The sequence below is a fragment of the Bombina bombina genome, chromosome 2, assembly GCF_027579735.1.
Source record: "Bombina bombina isolate aBomBom1 chromosome 2, aBomBom1.pri, whole genome shotgun sequence".
Classification (NCBI taxonomy): Eukaryota; Metazoa; Chordata; class Amphibia; order Anura; family Bombinatoridae; genus Bombina; species Bombina bombina.
Window position 1 is genome coordinate 1,120,111,575 of NC_069500.1, and position 23,389 is coordinate 1,120,134,963.

A 23,389-nucleotide genomic window follows, 5' to 3' on the forward strand; every position below is an offset into this window, starting at 1 on the left:
CATCTGTTGCATCTCTCATTAAAGCTTTCCAAACTGTCTCTGGAAACAATCACCTAGCTTACAAGTTTTGCGCTATAGAGGGTGCGAAACGAACGCAACAAAAGTTGTGTTATTTCACCCCCCATAGCGCTGCCATTAAAAGTTTTGAAAAGCCGCCTTGTGCGTGTGATATGGTGGCGATGAGCTCCATACCGCACAAAATCCAAGGGCTGCTTTGACATGCTCGTGCACGCTTTCCCCATAGACTCAACGGGGAGAAGGTGTTAGGAAAAAAACTAACACCTGAACCGCAGAATGAAAATTCTCCGTAACGCAACCTCATTGATGTCTATGGGGAAAAAAGTTACGTTTAAACCTAACACCCTAACATAAACCCCACGTCTAAACACCCCTAACCTGCTGCCCCCGACATTGCTGACACTTAAATAAAGTTATTAACCCCTGTTATCAGCTAATAGGATAAGAGCTACTGAAATTCTATTGGCTATTCAAATCAGCCAATAGAATTCCAATCAGTCAATAGATTTCCAATCAGTCAATAGAATTTCAGTAGCTCTCATCCTATTGGCTGATTTGAACAGCCAATAGAATTTCAGTAGTTCTCATCCCATTGGCTGATTTGAATTTCAAAAATCAAATCAGCCAATAGGAATGCAAGGGACACCATTTTGAAAAGACTCCCTTGCATTGAAGATTCAGTGTACGGCGGCAACCGTATGAAGAGGATGCTCCGCACCAGATGTCTTGAAGGATGGACCCACTCCGTGCCACCGGGATGAAGATAGAAGACACCGCCGGGATGCAAGATAAAAGATGCCGTCTGGATGAAGATAGAAGATGCCACCTGGATGGATGAAGACTTCGCCGCCTGGATGTCTGGACTTCAAAAACTGTAAGTTGATCGTCGGGGGTTAGTGTTAGGGTTTTTTTACTTTTTTGGGGTGGGTTTTTTTTTTAGATTAGGGTTTGGACTTTCTTAAAGAGCTAAATGCCCTTTTAAGGGCAATGCAAAAGAGCTAAATGCCCTTTTAAGGGCAATGCCCATACAAATGCTCTTTTCAGGGAAATGGGTAGCTTAGGTTTTTGTTACAGTTAGGTTTTTTATTTTGGGAGGTTGTTTGGGTGGTGGGTTTTACTGTTGGGGGGTCTTTGTATTTTTTTACAGGGAAAAGAGCTGATTTCTTTAGGGCAATGCCCTATAAAAGGCCCTTTTAAGGGTTATTGGTAGTTTATTGTAGGCTAGGGTTTTTTTTTTTTTATTTTGGGGGGGCGTTTTCATTTTTATAGGGCTATTAGATTAGGTGTGATTGTTTTTATTTTTAATAATTTCATTTGTTTTTTTTCGTAATTTAGTGTTTGTTATTTTTTGTAATTTTATGTTTATTTTTTGTAATTTAGTATTTTTTATTTTTTTTTATTTTAAAATTAATTTTTTTAGTAGTGTTAGTTTTTTTTTAATGTGTAATTTAGTTTATTTAATTGATAGCTATTTTAATTTTAGTCTAATAGTTATGTTAGGTTAATTGTTAGTTTAAACTTAGTTTTTTTTAATTTCACAGGTAAGTTTTTATTTATTTTAAGATAAGGATATTGTAATTTTAATTTAAAGTTAGGGGGTTGTTAGGTTTAGGGGTTAATTGTTTAATTTAATTTAGTTTTTTGTGAAGTGGGTGGCTGGTGGTTTAGGGGTTAAAAGGGTTATTTAGTGGCGGTGATGTGAGAGGCCAGAGGTTTAGGGGTTAATAACTTTATTTAGTGGCGGTGATGTCGGGGAGCGGTGGGATAGGGGTTTATAGGTTTATTATAGTGTGGGCGACGTTGGGGTGCGGGGAATAGGGGTTAATAACCTTTTATTAGTGGCAGAGATGTCAGGAGAGGCAGATTAGGGGTTAATAACTTTAATTTAGTGTTTGCGATGGTGGAGGGCAGCGACATAGGGGTTAATAGGTGGTTTATGGGTGTTAGTGTACTTTGTAACATTTTAGTTAGGAGTTTTGTGTAACAGTTTTGTTTCGCAAAACTCATAGCTACTGGTCTCAGATAGCAGAACGGATCGTGTCGGTATAGGCTGGAACGCAAGCATTTTAGCCAGACTGTACAATCTGTAATACTGGCACTATGGAAATCTCATGCAAAAACGTCATTTTTTTGAGTGCAGGAGTTGCGTTGCGCTACAGGCTAAAATGCTTGCGGTACAGCTATACCGACAAGACTCGTAATGGCTGCGTTATGGTTTTTATGCTGAAATGGCCATTTTATCAGCGTTAAAACCGTAACACAAAACTTGTAATCTAGGTGAATATCAGCACAAGAACTATGCTTTGGGAAATTCATGAAATGGGTTTATATGGCTGAGCAGCTGTACACAAACCTAACATCAGCTGGAGTGTTGTAAAGTACTCTGCCACTGGACTCTGGTGCAGTGTAAATGTGTTCTCAGGAGTTATAAATTATGGTTCATGCTTCACTATATGGCAGTCTCATAGAAGAATATGGGTGTGAATGCTTGGAGACTGCTACCTACCAGAATGCATAAGGCAGGGGCGTATTTAGGTTGTATGCTGCCCTAGGCACTCAAAATTCTGCTGCCCCCCCACCCCACCCCAGGTTTAAGGCCTTTTTTTAGACATAATATTTTTGGGGCATGGTGTAAAAAAATAAACACACACACACACACACACACATATATATATATATTAAGACATTATTTTGCAAGTCAGATGATTAAAGTGTTTATATAAAAAAAAAATATCCTTCACTGTATGATAGTTAGTCAGTAGGTAGTTGTTTAACCTTAAACATCTTCTTTGGTGATTGACAGTTATTTAAGCAAAATATCTGCTTGGATAAATATGTAATGAATATACAAACTGGCCTTTAAAAGTACTTAAAAAATACAACAGTAGTTATGATAGGTTTAGGAATTGTATCCGAGGGGATAAAGTCACATGATACAATCATAATAAAGTATATACTTGTATTGTTTCTGGATGTATTAAATGCATACAACATATTTTCAGTTGTGTTTTAAGTCACATAGTTGTATAGATTCAGCAATAAATACTTATTCTTTGCATGTATGACAGATAGACAAACAGTAAATGTACAAGTATTTAGTGACTAATCCGTTTAAGTATTTTAATGCCTAATGAAGATGTATTGAAGGGAGGGTGGAGCCAGGAAGAATACCGCATTCCCTCTCAGTCCAGGCTAGGCTGTGCAAGTGAGCTCCGCCTCCACTGTCACCACGTCATGCGCACCCACATACAATCCCATAGGATAGCAATTGCCGGGCCAGCCATTTAAGTCATTAGTAATTGGTTGATTTAGCCACCCGGCACTGAGTTCAGTAGAGTGGGCCTAGGGACTCAAAATTCTGCTGCCCCTTAAAAATCTGCTGCCCTAGGCACCAGCCTTGTTGGCCTATGCCTTAATACGCCCCTGGCATAAGGCCTACTGTAATGTTTGGGTGGAGGAAGGATAATGGTCTGGGGCTGTTTTGCAGAGTTTGGGCTATGCCCCTTATTTCCAGTGAAGGGTGATCTTAGTGCTACAAGATACAAAGACATTTTAGACAATTGGGTGCTTCCAATTTTGTGGCAACGGTTTGAGGAAAGGGGGGGTCACCTTTGTAATAATACCCATGAGTTGGAATGGGATCACTAAGAAGCCCATATAGGTGTGATGGTCAAGTATCATCTTACTTTTTCCATATAGTGTAACATAAATACAAGTTACAGTTTTTTCTATAGCACTACTCAGTAGCGGATCTCTCTCACGGCAGAACATTCTTTTGACCTACAAAAGTAACTAATTAGTTAGCAATAGTAATAATATTCATGCTGCTTTGAATAATGAGTATAGACTGATGGACCTGAAACCTGCACTAATAAAAGGCTCCCTGTATTAGGGTTGTACACATTCTGCACAAGCCTATTTATAGACTGGCTGTTATGGGCCCCCCCAGCACTTGGGCCCTGGTGCATCTGCACCTGCTACACCGATAGTAGTCCCCCCCTGGCATTACCAGCTATACTGATTAAAGTATTTACTATTTGTTTGAACACAAGTTTTCTATTTTATTCTTTTAATTTACTGATATGACATTAAATGTATTTAATTATATATGCAAATATGTATGTGCAAAAAATATCTAACTCTCTTTTAAAATATATGTCTGATTGTTCTGTAGTTGGTATTTGTGTCATTATTAATTCCATGATCCACTATAAAAACATAGGCCTAGATTTGGAGTTTTGTCGGTAAGGACCCGCGTAGCTAACGCCGGCTTTTTTCTGGCCGCACCATAAAAATAACTCTGGTATTGAGAGTCCACATAAAGGCTGCGTTAGGCTCCAAAAAAGGAGCGTAGAGCATTTTTAACGCAGCTTCAACTCTCAATACCAGAGTTGCTTACGCAAGCGGCCAGCCTCAAAAACGTGCTCGTGCACGATTCCCCCATAGAAAACAATGGGGCTGTTAGAGCTGAAAAAAAACCTAACACCTGCAAAAAAGCCGCGTTCAGTTCTTAACGCAGCCCCATTGTTTGCTATGCGGAAACACTTCCTACGTCTGCACCTAACACTCTAACATGTACCCCGAGTCTAAACACCCCTAACCTTACACTTATTAACCCCTAATCTGCCGTCCCCGCTATCGCTGACACCTGCATTTTATTTTTAACACCTAATCTGCCGCTCCGTAAACCGCCGCTACTTACATTATCCTTATGTACCCCTAATCTGCTGCCCCTAACACCGCCGACCCCTATATTATATTTATTAACCCCTAATCTGCCCCCCACAACGTCGCCTCCACCTGCCTACACTTATTAACCCCTAATCTGCCGACCGGACCGCACCGCTATTATTATAAAGTTATTAACCCCTAATCCGCCTCACTAACCCTATAATAAACAGTATTAACCCCTAATCTGCCCTCCCTAACATCGCCGACACCTAACTTCAATTATTAACCCCTAATCTGCCGACCGGAGCTCACCGCTATTCTAATAAATGTATTAACCCCTAAAGCTAAGTCTAACCCTAACACTAACACCCCCCTAACTTAAATATAATTTTAATCTAACAAAATTAATTAACTCTTATTAAATAAATTATTCCTATTTAAAGCTAAATACTTACCTGTAAAATAAATCCTAATATAGCTACAATATAAATTATAATTACATTGTAGCTATTTTAGGATTAATATTTATTTTACAGGTAACTTTGTATTTATTTTAACCAGGTACAATAGCTATTAAATAGTTAAGAACTATTTAATAGCTAAAATAGTTAAAATAATTACAAATTTACCTGTAAAATAAATCCTAACCTAAATTACAATTAAACCTACCACTACACTATCAATAAATTAATTAAATAAAATACCTATAATTATCTACAATTAAACCTAACACTACACTATCAATAAATAAATTAAATACAATACCTACAAATAACTACAATGAAATAAACTATCTAAAGTACAAAAAATAAAAAAGAACTAAGTTACAAAAAATAATCCAATTGAAGTCTTCATCCAAGCGGGATCTTCTATGGTCATCCATCTGGAGCGGAGCGGCAGGATCCTGAAGACCTCCGACGCGGAACATCCATCCTGGCCGACGACTGAACGACGAATGATGGTTCCTTTAAATGACGTCATCCAAGATGGCGTCCCTCGAATTCCGATTGGCTGATAGAATTCTATCAGCCAATCGGAATTAAGGTAGGAATATTCTGATTGGCTGATGGAATTAGCCAATCAGAATCAAGTTCAATCCGATTGGCTGATCCAATCAACCAATCAGATTGAGCTCGCATTCTATTGGCTGTTCCGATCAGCCAATAGAATGCGAGCTCAATCTGACTGGCTGATTGGATTAGCCAATCGGATTGAACTTGATTCTGATTGGCTGATTCCATCAGCCAATCAGAATATTCCTACCTTAATTCCGATTGGCTGATAGAATCCTATCAGCCAATCGGAATTCGAGGGACGCCATCTTGGATGACGTCCCTTAAAGGAACCGTCATTCTTCAGTTGGACGTCGCCGGAAGAAGATGGGTCCGCGGTGGAGGTCTTCAGGATGGAGCCGGTCGTCATCGGATGAAGATAGAAGATGCCGCTTGGATCAAGATGGTTGCCGGTCCGGATCGCCTCTTCTTCCCGGATAGGATGAAGACTTTGGAGCCTCTTCTGGACCTCTTCATCCACCGGATGATGGATCGCCAACCCCCGCATGGGTTGGATGAAGATTTTGGAGCCAGGACGGATCGGTGATACCTGGTGAGGTGAAGACAAGGTAGGATGATCTTCAGGGGCTTAGTGTTAGGTTTATTTAAGGGGGGTTTGGGTTAGATTAGGGGTATGTGGGTGGTGGGTTGTAATGTTGGGGGGGGGTATTGTATGTTTTTTTTACAGGCAAAAGAGCTGAACTTCTTGGGGCATGCCCCGCAAAGGGCCCTGTTCAGGGCTGGTAAGGTAAAAGAGCTTTGAACTTTAGTAATTTAGAATAGGGTAGGGCATTTTTTATTTTGGGGGGCTTTGTTGTTTTATTAGGGGGCTTAGAGTAGGTGTAATTAGTTTAAAATTGTTGTAATATTTTTCTTATGTTTGTAGATATTTTTTTATTTTTTGTAACTTAGTTCTTTTTTATTTTTTGTACTTTAGTTAGTTTATTTCATTGTATTTATTTGTAGATATTGTATTTAATTAATGTATTGATAGTGTAGTGTTAGGTTTAATTGTAGGTAATTGTAGGTATTTTATTTAATTAATTTAATGATAGTATAGTGTTAGGTTTAATTGTAACTTAGGTTAGGATTTATTTTACAGGTAATTTTGTAATTATTTTAAATAGGTAACTATTAAATAGTTCTTAACTATTTAATAGCTATTGTACCTGGTTAAAATAATTACAAAGTTGCCTGTAAAATAAATATTAATCCTAAAATAGCTACAATGTAATTATAATTTATATTGTAGCTATATTAGGGTTTATTTTACAGGTAAGTATTTAGCTTTAAATAGGAATAATTTATTTAATAAGAGTTAATTAATTTCGTTAGATTAAAATTATATTTAATTTAGGGGGGTGTTAGTGTTAGGGTTAGATTTAGCTTTAGGGGTTAATCCATTTATTAGAATAGCGGTGAGCTTCGGTCGGCAGATTAGGGGTTAATAATTGAAGTTAGGTGTCGGCGATGTTAGGGAGGGCAGATTAGGGGTTAATACTATTTCTTATAGGGTTAGTGAGGCGGCAGTGAGGCGGATTAGGGGTTAATAAATTTTTAATAGTAGCGGTGCGGTCCGCTCGGCAGATTAGGGGTTAATAAGTGTAGGCAGGTGGAGGCGACGTTGAGGGGGGCAGATTAGGGGTTAATAAATATAATATAGGGGTCGGCGGTGTTAGGGGCAGCAGATTAGGGGTACATAAGTATAACGTAGGTGGCGGTCGGCAGATTAGGGGTTAAAAAAATGTAATCAAGTGGCGGCGATGTGGGGGGCCTCGGTTTAGGGGTACATAGGTAGTTTATGGGTGTTAGTGTACTTTAGAGTACAGTAGTTAAGAGCTTTATGAACCGGCATTAGCCCAAAAAGCTCTTAACTACTGACTTTTTTCCTGCGGCTGGAGTTTTGTCGTTAGATGTCTAACGCTCACTTCAGACACGACTCTAAATACCGGAGTTAGAAAGATCCCATTGAAAAGATAGGATACGCAATTGACGTAAGGGGATCTGCGGTATGGAAAAGTTGCGGCTGAAAAGTGAGCGTTAGACCCTATTTTGAGTGACTCCAAATACCGGAGTTAGCCTAAAACCAGCGTTAGGAGCCTCTAACGCTGGTTTTCACGGCTAACGCCAAACTCCAAATCTAGGCCATAGTTTTATTTCAGAGTAAAAAAAATAGACATTATGGTTCAATGTAAGGATAATTCCTTTACTAATCCTGCTGAAACTACTTTCAGGGTCTCAGCCTATCATTATGATTAAGTAGTTACATGTATTAGTTTTAATCCAGCTACAGTATATGCAAAAACTGAATAAAGAGGGCAAATGTAATGTCTATGCTATACAATGAGCTTCATTTACTATTGGCCGGGCTGACATGATTCAGACCTTGCTGCTGCCTGCTCGCTGGCAGACAGGTTAACTACTTAACTTTAATTTCAGGTGAGCCTGAAAGGACGGGCCTCTAAAGCAACAATCGCTGATTGGTAAATGGCGCTCAATGGGGCCGAATTATCATCGGTCTGTCCGACATGATCTGCTCAGTGGATCATGTCCGACAGACATCGATGAATGTCGACAGCATACGCTGTCTTCATTTATCATTGCACATGCAGTTCTTGTGAACTGCTTGTGCAATGCCGCCCCCTGCAGATTCGCAGCCAATCAGCCGCTAGCAGGGGGTGTCAATCATAGGGATGTCTGCAGCCTCAGAGCAGGCAGATCAGTTAAGGAGCAGCGGTCTTAAGACCGCTGCTTCATAACTGCTGTTTCCAGTGAGCCTGAAGGCTCGCACATAAACAAGGGCATCAGGGGCCATTTGGCCCTTGATAAATCATCCCCATTGTGTCTATATTGTGAAACATGCAGTGAGTTCTTGTTTTTGAATAAGCATGAAAATAGCCTATGGACTGACCCTATAGATGCGTAATGTAGGAAATATGCACTCATGTGGCAGATCTTTTTTAATAGAACTGTAAGCCTCTGACCCTTTAATACAATCACCTGTGCTCACAGGAATATCATTAAAATATAATCTGTATTGAGCCATCTAAATAAATGTTGGATAACCAGCACTATAGAATATTGGCATTCCATAGGGTTTTTCCACAGTGCCAAGTGGCGTGGAAAATTGGTAAATTACGTTAATTATTGGTAAAATTCAGATTAATATGTAATGTTTTAAGCAACATGTATACCCGGACAACTACCCAGAAGTAATGTGGCAAGTAATGCGGTTTTCATTTAAAACAATATTTTTAATTTTCTCCAAAGTTAAACATTGCTTAAATATAGCACTTTAATACAAGTACACTTATGGACTGACTGCATGGGAGCAATTAAAAAAAAAAGTATATTCTTACTCTTTTATTCCATCCAGCAGTTTGAAATCCAGATTATCTTCACTTCTGTCAAAAAATCCTTGGTTGTCTATAAAAGCTAAGTGCTTTGGATCAAGCTTCCTCTGCACAATGTGTGTTAATTCCACACTTGCTGGGTCTTCACATTTTAAGTGTAATTCTTGTTGTACACATAAATCTTCTCTTCGAGGCTTGAAGCCACAGCAATGTCTGTCAAGTCGGGTGTAAATCTGTATACAAGTTAGGTAATAATAAACATGTTAAATTAGCATCCTAACAAGTGTAATTTACAAACGATTTAACAAAACTACATTATTGGCTAAAACTATTGGAGACATGTTAACAAATCAACAGTAGAAAGCTTATTTCATTAGCTAAACACATCCTATATTATGTTTTGAAAACAAATTATATTCAGATATCTTGACCAATGGCTAGTATATTCTAATCTATCCACAATGGCATTTTCTATCATCATTAAAGGGACAGTAAAGTCAAAATTAAACTTTCATGATTCAGAAAGAGCCTATTGTTTTAAACAACTTACCAATTTACTTCTATTATCCAATTTGCTTTGTTATCTTGGTATTCTTTGTTGAAAAATATACCTTGTACACTCAGGAGCAGCAATGCACTACAGGAAGCTGGCTGCTGATTGGTGGATGCATATATATATATATATATATATATATATATATATATACCTACCTCTTTTTATTGGCTTACCTGATGAGTTTGGTTGGCTCCCAGTAGTGCACTGCTGCTCCTTCAACAAAGAATACCAAGAGAGTGAAGCAAATGTTGGAAAGATGTTTAAACTTGCATGCTCTGTTTGAATCATGAAAGGAACACAATGGATTTAAAGCCCCTTTTAAGAACTGAATTAAAACATCTAAAAAATGTATGAGTTAGAATGTGACACTACAAAACAATGTTGATAATTTATATGGGCTTTAAATCAAAATTGATTTAAAAAAAAAGAGATAGTGAGAGAGACCGATTGATGCATATCTGTTCTTTTAATTATGTATATTTTTTACACATCATTCCTGTGCCTGTCGTGCAAATTATGTGGTCTTAACAGTCAGTGAGTGATTGGTGCAGTCAGAATATTACTGAAACGCATGAAATGAAGCCAAGACTATGAGGCGCAGGCTTCAACCACATGTAAAATTTAGAATTTAAAACACATAATTATTATAAAACTTTATTACATAAGGATAAAGAATGAAATGAGAAATTCCTAAAATATTTTACTAAAAATCTTCTGACTACAAGATAACAAAGCACAGATTCATTCGTATTTACCCTGTGGGAATTTATGTTTAACATGCAATATATTTTGACATCTCACGAGATAGTGATGCTGTTTTTTTTGGAGTTGTTTTTATCTTCCATGTCATCACAACACTTTAGTTTGTTCCAAAGTTATTTGGAAATCAGATCAACATTCCTCTTCTCCAAAATAAATCATGTTTTAGAAGAAAAATTACCTAGAATTTGGACTGAAAAAATGCCTATAGTTAATTTTATTCAAGTTTGACAAAATTTAAAAGGAGTTGAGGAATGATGAGTGTTCAGGAACTTATCCTTTGAACCTTAAAATCATATCTGTTAGGTGAACTATCTATTATCAGCTGTATTTAAGTCTTGTGAGTATTATGCCAATTACATATTTTTATGTAGACATTAAATACCTATCAGTCTAAGGTACTGCTTGTTGTCATACTGCACTTGACTTATCAAAACATATTTTATGACACTGCTTGATGAATTGGCCATTTGAACAACAGTGATATTTATGTTAAAGTTAAATCACACTTTGATGAATGTTTATTTTGCTACGTGTAGCTTTTAAGAGAAACAAAGTTGAATCTCATGAGAGATACAAAGAGCAGCAGTAAAACATTATTACATGTTATTCGTCTGTTGTTTGCTAAGTTAATTCTATGTCTGTGTAAATAAGCTTTAAAATATCTTAATTTGTAAAATAACCACTGGGACTCAGTGTCATATGCAATAGGAATACTCTGCTTGAATTTGCACGTACACATACAAACATCTTGGTGTCATAGGCCTAAAACTTCACTACAAAATGTGGTTAATTAATGCATGATAATAATAATGCACAGTTGTGTAGCAGAGTTAGGCTTATGAAGTCTGCAGTGTGCACTTCTAGTTCTCAGCACTGCCAAACTTAAAAATTTCAGAGTTAAATTACAAGAAATTGGGTTAAAATAAATCATGAAATTATTTTGAAAGTGTTTTTTTATTGCTCATAATTAAACATGTTAGAGTACAAGCTGAAAGTGTTTATGTTCCTTTATTACAGCTTCTCAGTATAGAATCATGGGACTGGCCTATGTACCCTACCAGTAGCTTTCATATAGCTACATTTATTTCTGGGGAGGAGAATTAGAGCTTTAAATGCATTCATTAACCTAGTAAAGTTAAACCTAATACAGGTTAAACACAGCTCTTCACCACAACATATGTCAGTTTCACTGATTCCTAAGTAAACAAACTGCAAAAATCTATTGTGTTTCCTGCCTACAGACTACAATTCCTGTTAATGTAACTGAAATAACAATATTTTTTTTTAGTCTCACATGCCGCATACACATGCTATTACTACCTTATCCACACAGGTTACAACAATGGAGTTATTTTTAAGGAAATTATTTTATTATTGATGGATTAACCACTTATTGCTTAAAAATATCTCCCTAAATGTAGTATACTGGGAGGTAGACTGAAGCTTGTGTGATCCTGGCTGCCACCGTGGCATTGCTAAATTTAGCTCAAAGATCATAAAAACTCTGACTCTGAAGCTAAATATAGGTCTTTAATCTAGACACAAGAAACGCTGGTTAAACAAGGACTTTCCTGGATTGGCTGTCTGTTCTCACAACAAAATAATTGTTTTTTGACTTGTGGAACTATTTTAAACCATGCAATCTTCATTGAAAAAAAAAAAAACAGCTGTTAAATAAAAAAGTGGCCTTATATCAGCCAGAAAAACAGATGAAAAGGCCTCAGCCAATAGACTGTGACTGACCCCACAGTTATATATATATATATAAGCAATAGTGCAATAAGAAAATGCTCTATAAAATTCCAGCATTATCTTTTTGCACTTTTATGTCATTTTAACTCTTTCTTTATTTCAAGTTAATAAGAAAAAAAGGTAGAGAGGATGAGACAACTGTATCCTGTACTTAGGTCCCTATTTATGAAAGGCAGGACTGTCCAGTGTTGTGGCGAGTGGGCTGCATGTGTTTTCATTGCATGAGCAAATACTCATACAGCCACGCCATCCTGCTCCCACACAACATTGTTTCTCAACCACGGTCCTCGAGTACCCCCAACATGCCAGGTTTTCATTATAGCTGAACCAGTGCACAGGTAAATTAATCAGCTGATGGGTGAGAGCAGGTTAGTAACCATGGTGTTACTGATCAGCTGATTACTTCACCTGTGCGCTGGTTCAGCTATAATGAAAACCTGGCCCGTTGAGGGTACTTGAAGACCGTGGTTGAGAAACACTGCCACACAACAATCATCAGAGAGACACAAGAAGTGCATATTAGAGCAATAATGTTAGGCATACTGTGATGTAGTTGCACATAAATATAAAATGGTGATCTAACTATATTACAATCATTTTTTAATTTAATTATTATGGCACTGAGGAATCTGGTCATGAACATGGACGCACATTTACTGAACACAGGTCTGAGCTCACACATCATCATTTTGAAGGCTAGCAGATGCGCTATAAGGAAGAAGGAACCAAGACTGTGAGTCCATTATAAAAGGAAGTCTTTATGTGCATATAGAAAATATTCTTTGGAGAAGAGGTAAGCTATATTACAGACACAGTTTTTTTAAAAATCCACAGTAACATATTTAACTGCTTATCTTCTTTCTTTTAAAAATACTTTATATGTTGTGTAAACTGTCCCTGTAACTAGTGATTTAAGCCCACTCGCACAAACCTGATTCAGAATTGCTTGAGTTCTGAAGCTGCTTCTACAGCTTTATAAATGAAGCCCATAGTTTTCTTTTAAAGGGACAATAAACTATAAAAGTAAAATGCTTTATTTCTTTCCTAAGACATGGAGAGTCCATGACATCATTACAATTACTAGTGGGATATTCAACTCCTGGCCAGCAGGAGGAGGCAAAGAGCACCCCAGCAAAGCTGTTAAGTGTAACTGCCTTACCCATAACCAGTCATTCTCTTTGCCTCTGTCAGTGGAGGTTGTGCAAAATTAGTGTCTGAAGATTTTAATCCTTTTATGGATACTTTTCCCTGGAAGCAAGGATTGGGGTCTAGCTGTGTCCATGTCATTCTCTTGAGTAAGAGTAGTGGTGGCTTTTAGCAGTTAAAAGGCAGCGAGTAAGTCTTTGCTTTACTTTTAACACTTTGCTACACCTTTGCAGAAAGTCAGTTAGTTACTCTGTTCTTTCTTTTCCTACAGGTCTATGACAGGGATCGAAGTGCCTGCCACACCTAAGGATCAACATTTATCACAGGATCTAAGGTAAGTGCTTTAGCCTTCTAGGTACAGAAGGATAGCAGCACTTAGGAGGTTAATCATCTATTCAGATCCTTTATTTGGGACTTAATACTCTTTATTAATTAAGGAGTCATTTTATGGACATGGCACTTAGATTTTTTTATTGTTTGAGGAGCAGTTCAAAGGAGAGTTTCACTTGGCTAGGGGAGTTTAGGGGTTAATAATAAAAGAGTTTCTACCTCCCCTTTATTTGCGCTTCTTGTTTAGAGGCTTACATCTTTATTGGTAATTATTGGGCTACCGGATAATATTATTCCCACTTTCTGTCATATATTCAGATTATTGTTGGTTTGAAACTGTATAATTTTGCGCTTTTTTAGAGCGGTGTAAAATGTGTCTCAGTTTATTTTCTGTGATCACGTGTGGACCGCACTTCCGCTTTTATGGAGCGGTTATAGCATTAGTGCAGCCGTCTTGGATTCTGCAGTGTCATTTCTGAATCGGCTCCTGTTAATCTACTCTCTGGATCCCCAGAGGAGCAAATCAAGAGAGTTTCTCTGTCTAATGGGATATTTTTCTTTGAGCCGGTACTTTTTTCTGAAAAATTTAAAATTTTATTGTTGCATTACAATTTCTATATTTGCACATTACTTGTGGGACCGTTATTCCAGACTATGGATACAGATAAGGATCATTCTATCTCTATGGATTAATGTTTCCTATGTTTAGATAACCAGATTGCCCTACCTATGCAGTTTTGTTCATCCTGTCTAGCAAAAACTTTAAAATGCAAAGAAAAAATTCTCCCTTCTGAGCCAAGTGTCTCTCAAGATTCTGCTGTGCGTGACATGCCTCAGCTTTCTCCTCAGATGTCCCAAGTCTTAGCTGTTTCTAAAACTGTGCCTACTGTGTCCTCTCATCTACCTGGGGGTGTTTATTTACCTGGGGATTTCTTCTGCAGTAACTGCAGCTTTGTCGTCTTTTCCTGCATTGGGAAAATGTAAGAGAAAATTTAAACATTTGCCTGATTCTAAGGTTTCTGACTCTACGGCTGCATTAGCCATTCTTGCTCATATGTCCGATGAGGAGAATACTTCAGTAGCTTCTGAAGGTGAGATCTCAGACTCTTACACTTTAGCAGAGAAATCTTCAGAATCTGAAGAGTTTATTTTTAGATTTAAGCTTGAGCACCTCTGGTTACTATTGAAAGAGGTTCTAGATACTTTAGACGACTCTGAACCTTCGGTTTCTGCCAAATTTCTGCCTTCTAAATTAGATAGAGTCTATGATTCCTCATCTTCTGAGGAGGCTTTTCCTGTCCCAAGAAAAATGTCTGAAATTATTGCTCAGGAATGGGATAAGCCAGGGGTTCCCTTTTCCCCTTCCCCTGTTTTTAAGAAGATGTTTCCTGTTGCTGACTCTATTTGTGGCTCTTGACACATGGTTCCTAAAGTAGAAGGGGCTATTTCTACTATTGCCAAGAGAACTACTATTTCTATAGTGGATAGTTGTTCTTTTAAGGACCCAATGGATAAGAAGCTAGAGGATTGTTACAGAAGCATTAGTTATTTTGTTGTGAAGAGCTTATTTCCCAGCAGCAATGCCTGAACCAGCCAAGCCAGCGCCTAAGAAGGGCTCCAAGAAAACCGTAACAAGTATCATTTCATAAAGAGTTAACTTTTTTTCAGCTTTTAGAAACTATTGTCTAATCACCTCTGGAGCCAGACTGCTAATTGATAAGATGAACTTGTAAACTTGTTATCTTAAGTACTGTAATCCTATTGTGGCCTGTCAAAGGACAGTGCTCTCTATCTAAATGTGTGATGGGGGATTTTGTGCTCCCCCCCCCCCTCTCCCCCTGGGAGTGCCCTGTGTGCATGTAACCTTAATAAAAAGCAGGCTGGGCATCCCAGTCCTGAGTTCTTGTTTGACCCTCAATCGCAGCGTTGACTCGTTTTTGTGGGCAGAAGGGTATCCTAGCTGTACTGCAGCTAAGGGAGATTATTCTATATTTGCGAGACTCATATAGAATACTATGGAAAGCAGCTTCTCCCCTCTTTAGCAATAGGGATCCAGGCTACTAAGCGGTCCATCTCTCAGCGAGACTAAGGGTAACCGTAACATTTGGCGGCAGCGGCGGGATTTTCCTGGATTTCCTAGGAGAGGTACAGAACGGATGGAAAAATTGAAGCGTACAACCCTAAAGGATTTACTTGAAAGCAGAGGGGGGTACGCCAGCAACCGGCCGAGGAGAGAGCTGATCGCAGAATTGACCGAACTGGATCAGAGCTTCACAATGGCGGAAACACCGACCACGATTAGTGACGAAAAAACCAGGATTGTTCGGGAAAGGCTCTCATTATACGGGCCGAACCCCTCCATGGAATTGGTACAGCAGTTGATGGCGGAGGCGGACGAGGATATACGAGAGACTCGAGCCCACGAACTCAACCTAGCGAACGCACACCGCAATGCTGAAGCCCCGCAGGTAATCATCCCTGTCGAAAATGCTGGGAGGCCCAAGATACCCTATGCGGCATTTCGACCCTTCCTAGAGAGCGAGACAGGGATTGATGAATATTTGGCGGACTTCGAAAGGCAATGTGCCCTGCACCAGATTCCCAACAGAGAGTGGCCCACGATATTGTCTGGGAAACTATCCGGGCGAGCCCTGGAAGCCTTTCGTACTCTGGGTGCTGAGGAAGTGACACAGTATGAGCTAGTTAAGGAGACACTGTTGCGACGGTACGCTGTAACTCCGGACACGTATCGCCGACAGTTTCGGGGCACGGAAAAGAAGCCTAACGATACCCATATGGAATGGGCGCACCGAATGCGGAGAGCGGCAAATCACTGGCTGAGCGGAAGTAAAGCGGTGACTGGTGAGGAAATTTTACAATTGTTTCTCTTAGAACATTTTTATAATGGCATGGAACAGCAAGGGAAGGAATGGCTGCGAGACAGGCGGCCTTCTACCTTAGAAGAAGCAGCCAAATTGGCCGATGAACATTATGACTCCCGTCTTCACGAACCCATGAACTACCGAGCTCCAGCACGGGTCGAACCCAGAGAGGTTTACCGTGCACCCCCTCGTGCTGAATTCCGAGCCCCGTTGCCCACAGGGCCCGTCCGACACTCAGGACCACACAATAACAGCTCTGAGCGTCCCAGACCGACTTGCCACCGATGCAAGCAACCAGGGCATTTCATGGCTAGCTGCCCCCTTAATACGCACCAGACACCCAGGAATTACAATTACCCCTCTGGGTCCTATCGTCCGGCCCGGGCCCTCTGTGTTAACCAAGAGGCCCCTATGGAGGGATATGTGGGGCCGCTTCACGAGGTGGACCCTGTATATGCTGCCTCAGATAACCGCCAGCACCATCGGCAGAAGGTATGGCTCGAGGGGCGATCTACAGAGGGATTGAGAGACACAGGGGCTACTATCACGCTGGTACAGAGTCATTTGGTGCCAGAGCACAAGCGATCCGGACAGACTGTGGCCGTTAGAGTGGCGGGGGGGGATGTGTACAAAATTCCAACAGCTCAAGTGCATCTTGATTGGGGAGCGGGAAAGGGGGCTGTGAACGTGGGCATAATGGATAATTTACCTGCCGAAGTACTACTGGGCAACGATTTGGGCCCCATGACTTCTGCCTATGCTCCAGTATGCAACAACGAGGCGGACCCAGTGACTACACGGGCCCAAGCCCGGATGGAGAGAGAGCTCTCACCAGTGCGGGAGACACAGGTAAGACCTACCCCGACCTTGCCTGACATGTTAGGCCCCATACCCTGGGACACCCCAGATGCTTTCGAGACAGAGTCTAAGACTGACCCGACTTTACAAAAGTACCGGGAACGAGCAGAGACCGGAGGGGGCGGGGCAGATAACGAAACATTCTTATGGGAAAAAGGGAAAATATACCGCTGGACAGAGAAAAGGGGACAGCGTAGGCGACAGCTGGTAGTGCCCCACAAATACCGTCAAGAAATCCTCAAGATAGGCCACGACATCCCCTTAGCAGGCCACCTAGCCGTAACCCGTACCCTACACCGCATTACTCACACGTTCTTTTGGCCAGGGGTGCACGCTGACGTTAGAACTTACTGTAACACCTGCGATGTGTGTCAACGAGTAGGAAGGCGAGGCGATCACCCTAAAGCCCATCTAGTAAATATGCCCATTGTAGAGGAACCCTTCAGCCGGGTTGCTATTGACCTAGTGGGACCACTGGCTACCCCTAGTCCCTCCGGTAAGCGCTACATTCTTACCGTAGTGGACTACGCTACCAGGTACCCAGAGGCTGTCGCCCTATCCAACATACAAGCGGATACGGTAGCAAATTCACTAGTACAGGTGTTCTCCCGGGTAGGATTTCCAAAAGAAATCCTATCCGACCGAGGCACCCAATTTACGGCTGAATTGACCCAACAACTCTGGCAGGTTTGCAAAATTAAGTCCCTCCTGAGCTCCCCATACCACCCCCAGACGAACGGGCTGTGTGAGAGGTTCAATGGGACCCTCAAGCAAATGCTCAAGACGTTCACTCAGGAATACCGAGACTGGGAACGCTTCCTGCCGCACCTCCTATTTGCTTATCGGGAGGTGCCCCAGGAAACGACAGGGTTCTCTCCCTTCGAGTTGCTCTACGGAAGAAAGGTACGGGGACCCCTAAACCTGATCCGGGAGCACTGGGAGGGAGAGATGGAGGCTGACGGTGTCCCCATTGTGCCATACGTGCTGGAACTCAGGGACCGAATGGAGCAATTAGCCAAATCCGTGCGGGCTAATCTCCAGTTGGCCCAGAGAAGACAGAAAGTATGGTACGATCGGGGGGCCCGAAAGAGAATCTTCACCATAGGACAAAAGGTGTTAGTACTTAAGCCGGTGAAGACAGACAAATTGCAGGCGTCCTGGCAGGGTCCCTACCAGATCGTAGAGAAAAGGGGAGACACCACTTATGTGATAGCTAGCTGCCATGACAACAATCTTAGAAAGACATTCCATGTAAACATGCTCAAGGAATATTTTGAGCGACCAGAGAACGTGACGGCCGTATGTTGTTCCCCTCAGGAAGACCCCGACAGTCTACCCATTCCAGACCTATTAGAAAAGAGTCTCCCCACAGGTATAGTGGCTCAGGTTCAGATAGGAGACCGACTTAGCCCCACTGAAAGGGAGCAGCTCAGCCAACTCCTCCAGTCCAAACACCTCACCTTCTCCCCGAAGCCAGGGTACACTACTTTAACCACCCACCAGGTAGATACTCCGGGACAAGCTCCCTTGCGCCAGGCTCCGTACCGAATCCCTGAAGCAGTTAGGACAGGAATGAAGAAGGAGATCGATGAGATGCTCCAGCTCAGGGTAATTGAGCCCTCCGATAGTCCCTGGGCCTCCCCAGTTGTCTTGGTGCCCAAGAAAGATGGGACCACCCGGTTCTGCGTAGACTATCGGAGGCTCAATGAAAAAACCGTGACGGACGCTTACCCTATGCCCAGGGTAGACGAGCTACTCGATCGTATAGCCAGGGGAAATTACCTGACCACTATTGACCTCTGCAAAGGTTACTGGCAGATTCCCCTGGCCCCGGAGGCTATCCCCAAGTCGGCATTCGTCACCCCATTCGGCTTATATCAGTTTAGGGTAATGCCGTTTGGGATGAAGAATGCCCCAGCTACATTCCAGCGCTTGGTGGATAGGCTCCTGGATGGCTTCCAGAGTTTTGCTTGCGCCTACCTGGACGACATAGCGATCCACAGTGAGTCCTGGGAGGACCACTTAGCTCATGTAGGAATGGTTCTGGATCAGATCCGGGCTGCTGGCCTGACTCTGAAGCCAGAAAAATGCCACTTTGGGATGGCCGAGGTACAGTACCTGGGTCACCGGGTGGGGTGTGGAAAGCAGCGACCAGAGCCGGCCAAGATAGAAGCTGTCGCCAATTGGCCCACCCCCATCACTAAGACTCAGGTCCTAGCCTTCCTGGGCACGGCAGGGTACTATAGACGGTTCGTACCAAACTACAGCACACTTGCCAAACCCCTGACTGACTTGACCAAGAAGAACTTACCTCGACAGGTCCTGTGGTCTCCCCACTGTGAAACGGCTTTCCAGGCTCTCAAAAATGCTCTAATTAACGCTCCTGTCTTGGCGGCCCCAGCCCTTAACAAACGTTTTATCGTCCATACAGATGCTTCCATGTTCGGGCTGGGAGCCGTCCTCAGCCAAGTAGGCGAAGATGGAGGGGAGCATCCAGTTGCCTACATCAGCCGGAAGCTCCTGCCCCGCGAAGTCAGCTATGCAGCGGTCGAAAAGGAGTGTTTGGCTTTGGTGTGGGCATTAAAGAAATTGACTCCCTATTTATATGGTCAGGAGTTCACCCTGGTCACCGACCATAACCCGTTGGTGTGGCTGAACCGGGTCTCTGGAGATAACGGCAGGCTATTACGTTGGAGCTTATCGTTGCAACCCTTCAATTTCACCATTACTTACAGACCTGGGAAACAGAATGGCAACGCCGACGGGTTGTCCAGACAAACCGACCTCAGCCCCGCATAACCAGCGGTCTGGACAGCCTTAGTCTGCCCCGAAAAGGGGTCAGACCGTGTCTGCCAGAGTGTTCCACAGAAAGGGAGCACTGTTACAGAAGCATTAGTTATTTTGTTGTGAAGAGCTTATTTCCCAGCAGCAATGCCTGAACCAGCCAAGCCAGCGCCTAAGAAGGGCTCCAAGAAAACCGTAACAAGTATCATTTCATAAAGAGTTAACTTTTTTTCAGCTTTTAGAAACTATTGTCTAATCACCTCTGGAGCCAGACTGCTAATTGATAAGATGAACTTGTAAACTTGTTATCTTAAGTACTGTAATCCTATTGTGGCCTGTCAAAGGACAGTGCTCTCTATCTAAATGTGTGATGGGGGATTTTGTGCTCCCCCCCCCCTCTCCCCCTGGGAGTGCCCTGTGTGCATGTAACCTTAATAAAAAGCAGGCTGGGCATCCCAGTCCTGAGTTCTTGTTTGACCCTCAATCGCAGCGTTGACTCGTTTTTGTGGGCAGAAGGGTATCCTAGCTGTACTGCAGCTAAGGGAGATTATTCTATATTTGCGAGACTCATATAGAATACTATGGAAAGCAGCTTCTCCCCTCTTTAGCAATAGGGATCCAGGCTACTAAGCGGTCCATCTCTCAGCGAGACTAAGGGTAACCGTAACAAGGATTACTTAAAAAATATGTACTGTATATCCATCAAGGGTTACAGTGGCAACCAGCAGTGAGTATTGCTACAATTGCGGGAGCTGCATCTTATTGGTGTGATGCATTAGCTGATCTTATTACACAGGAAACTACAGTAGAGGAGATTTAAGATAGGATCAAAGCTCTCAAACATGCCAATACCTTTATCTGTGATGCAAATATGCAGATAATTTGTCTGGGAGCTAAGATGTCTAACTTCACAGTACTAGCCCGCAGAGCTCTGTGGTTAAAATCTTGGTCAGCTGATGTCTCTTCTAAGGCCAAGCTTTTGGCTTTACCCTACAAGGGAAAGACTCTGTTTGGACCTGGTCTGGCTTAGATCATTTCTGAAATTACAGGTGGAAAGGGATTTTTCCTACCTCAGGACAAGAAAAATAGACCTCTAATTTTCATTCCTTTTGTAACTTTAAGGGACAGAAGTCCTCCTCTTCCTCTTCCAAACCAGATCAACCCAGATCTTCTTGGAAATCCAACCATCCCTGGAACAAGGGAAAACAAAACAAGAAGCCTTCTGCTGACTCTAAATCAGCATGAAGGTTCTGCCCCCGATTCCAGTGTGGATCTGGTGGGGGGCAGGCTTTCCTTTTTTTGTGAAGCCTGGATACGCAATGTCCCATACCCTTGGGCAGTGGACATAGTATCCCAGGGTTACAGAATGGGACTCAAGTCTTGCCCTCCAAGGGGCAGATTTCTCCTGTCAAGACTGTCCTCAAACCAAGTAAAGAAGGAGGCCTTCTTAAACTGTGTAAAAGACCTATTCTCTCTGGGAGTTATTGTTCCTGTCCTTCTAGCAGAACAGGGTCTAGGATTCTATTCAAATACTTTTGTGGTTCCCAAAAGGAGGGAACTTTTCGACCCATTCTAGACCTCAAGTGTCTCAACAAATTCCTCAGGGTTCCGTCCTTAAAGATGGAAACTATTCATTCCATTCTTCCTTTGGTACAGGAAGGTCAGTTTATAACAACCATAGACCTGAATGACGCATACCTTCATGTTCCCATTCACAGGGAGCATCATCAGTATCTGAGGTTTGCCTTTCTGGACAAGCATTTCCAATTTGTTGCACTTCCATTTGGTCTGGCCACGGCTCCCAGAATATTCACAAAGGTTCTGGGGGTGCTTTTGGCTGTGTTCTGATCCCAGGGAATTACTGTAGCACCTTATCTAGATGACATCTTAGTTCAGTCATCATCTTTTCAACTAGCCCAATCTCATACAGACATGTTGTTGTCTTTTCTACATTCCCATGGGTGGGAGGTGAATTTGGAGAAAAGTTCTCTTGTTCCATCTACCAAGGTGTGTTTCCTTGGGACTATCATAGATTCCTTGTCCATGATGGAGTTCAGAAAAGAAAAGATTGGTGATTGGCCTGATGGTGGCATCGATGGACATCATTCCTTTTGCTCGGTTCCATCTATGACCACTGCAGCTTTGTATGCTCTGTCAATGAAACAGAGATCATTCGGATTTATCTCAGAGGATAAATCTGGACCCTCTAACAAGGGACTCTCTCTCTCATGGTGGGTGTCACAGGAACATCTGTCTTGAAGCACCTGCTTTCTGAGACCTTCCTGGGAAATTGTGACAACAGGCACCAGCCTTTCATGCTGGGGTGTTGTTTGGAGTCCTCTAAAGGCTCAGGGCCTGTGGTTTCGGGAAGAGTCCTTTCTTCAAATAAACATCTTGGAGTTTAGAGCTATCAACAATGCTCTATCAGCATGGCCTCAACTTTCGTTTGCGGTTTATAATATTCCGATCGGACAACATCACCTCAGTGGCTTACATCAACCACCAGGGAGTTCCTTAGCCATGAAGGAGGTGACTTGCATTCTGCAGTGGGCGGAAGCCTACAATTGTCTCCGATCTGCCATCCAGATTCCCGGGAGTGGACAACTGGGAGGCAGATTTTTTGAGCAGACAGACCTTTCACCCCAGGGAGTGGGCTCTCCATCCGGAAGTTTTCTCTCAAATATCCCTCAAGTGGAGGATTCCAAAGTTGGATCTGATGGCGTCCCACCACAACGCCAAGGTTCCAAAGTACGGTTCAAGGTCAAGAGATCGTCAGGCTGTTCTGATGAGCACAGAATGAAATGTGGTAAACCCCTATTTGAATAATATAAACATACCAACTCCGGTAACCGGGACTTATGTCAGACACACTCACCCAACCAAAAACCACTCAGTATCCAGCAGCTGTCAGAGGTGTACTTGTATGCACTGAAGGTAGGAGATTCATATCCAACAGGATCAGAACGACATCCGACAGCAGCGTCCTCTGCTGATCTCCTTCTCTTCTGCCTCTATCCGAAGTTCCCGGCCTGCAGCTGAGTTGATGACTGAGTGATACGTCAGATGTGATGTTTTGGGGGGGTGTCTATATGTTCTGATAGATGCTCTGGCAGTTCCTTGGAGGTTTTCGCTGGCTTACCTGTTTCCTCCATTTGCTCTCCTTCCACAAGTCATTGCTCGTATCAAACAGGAGAGAGCATCAGTGATCCGAATAGCTCCTGCATG

General features: G+C 42.0%; 1 protein-coding gene across 1 annotated transcript in view; it reads right to left on the minus strand.

Moving 5' to 3' along the window:
* The window catches only part of GASK1B (golgi associated kinase 1B), a 170,650-nt gene that overhangs the window by 1,826 nt on the left and 145,435 nt on the right, over positions 1–23,389 (minus strand). Inside the window, exon 3 of the mRNA XM_053703774.1 lies at positions 9,101–9,327. Within this exon, the coding sequence (XP_053559749.1) occupies positions 9,101–9,327 (227 nt within the window). The remainder of the gene's footprint in view (positions 1–9,100; positions 9,328–23,389) is intronic.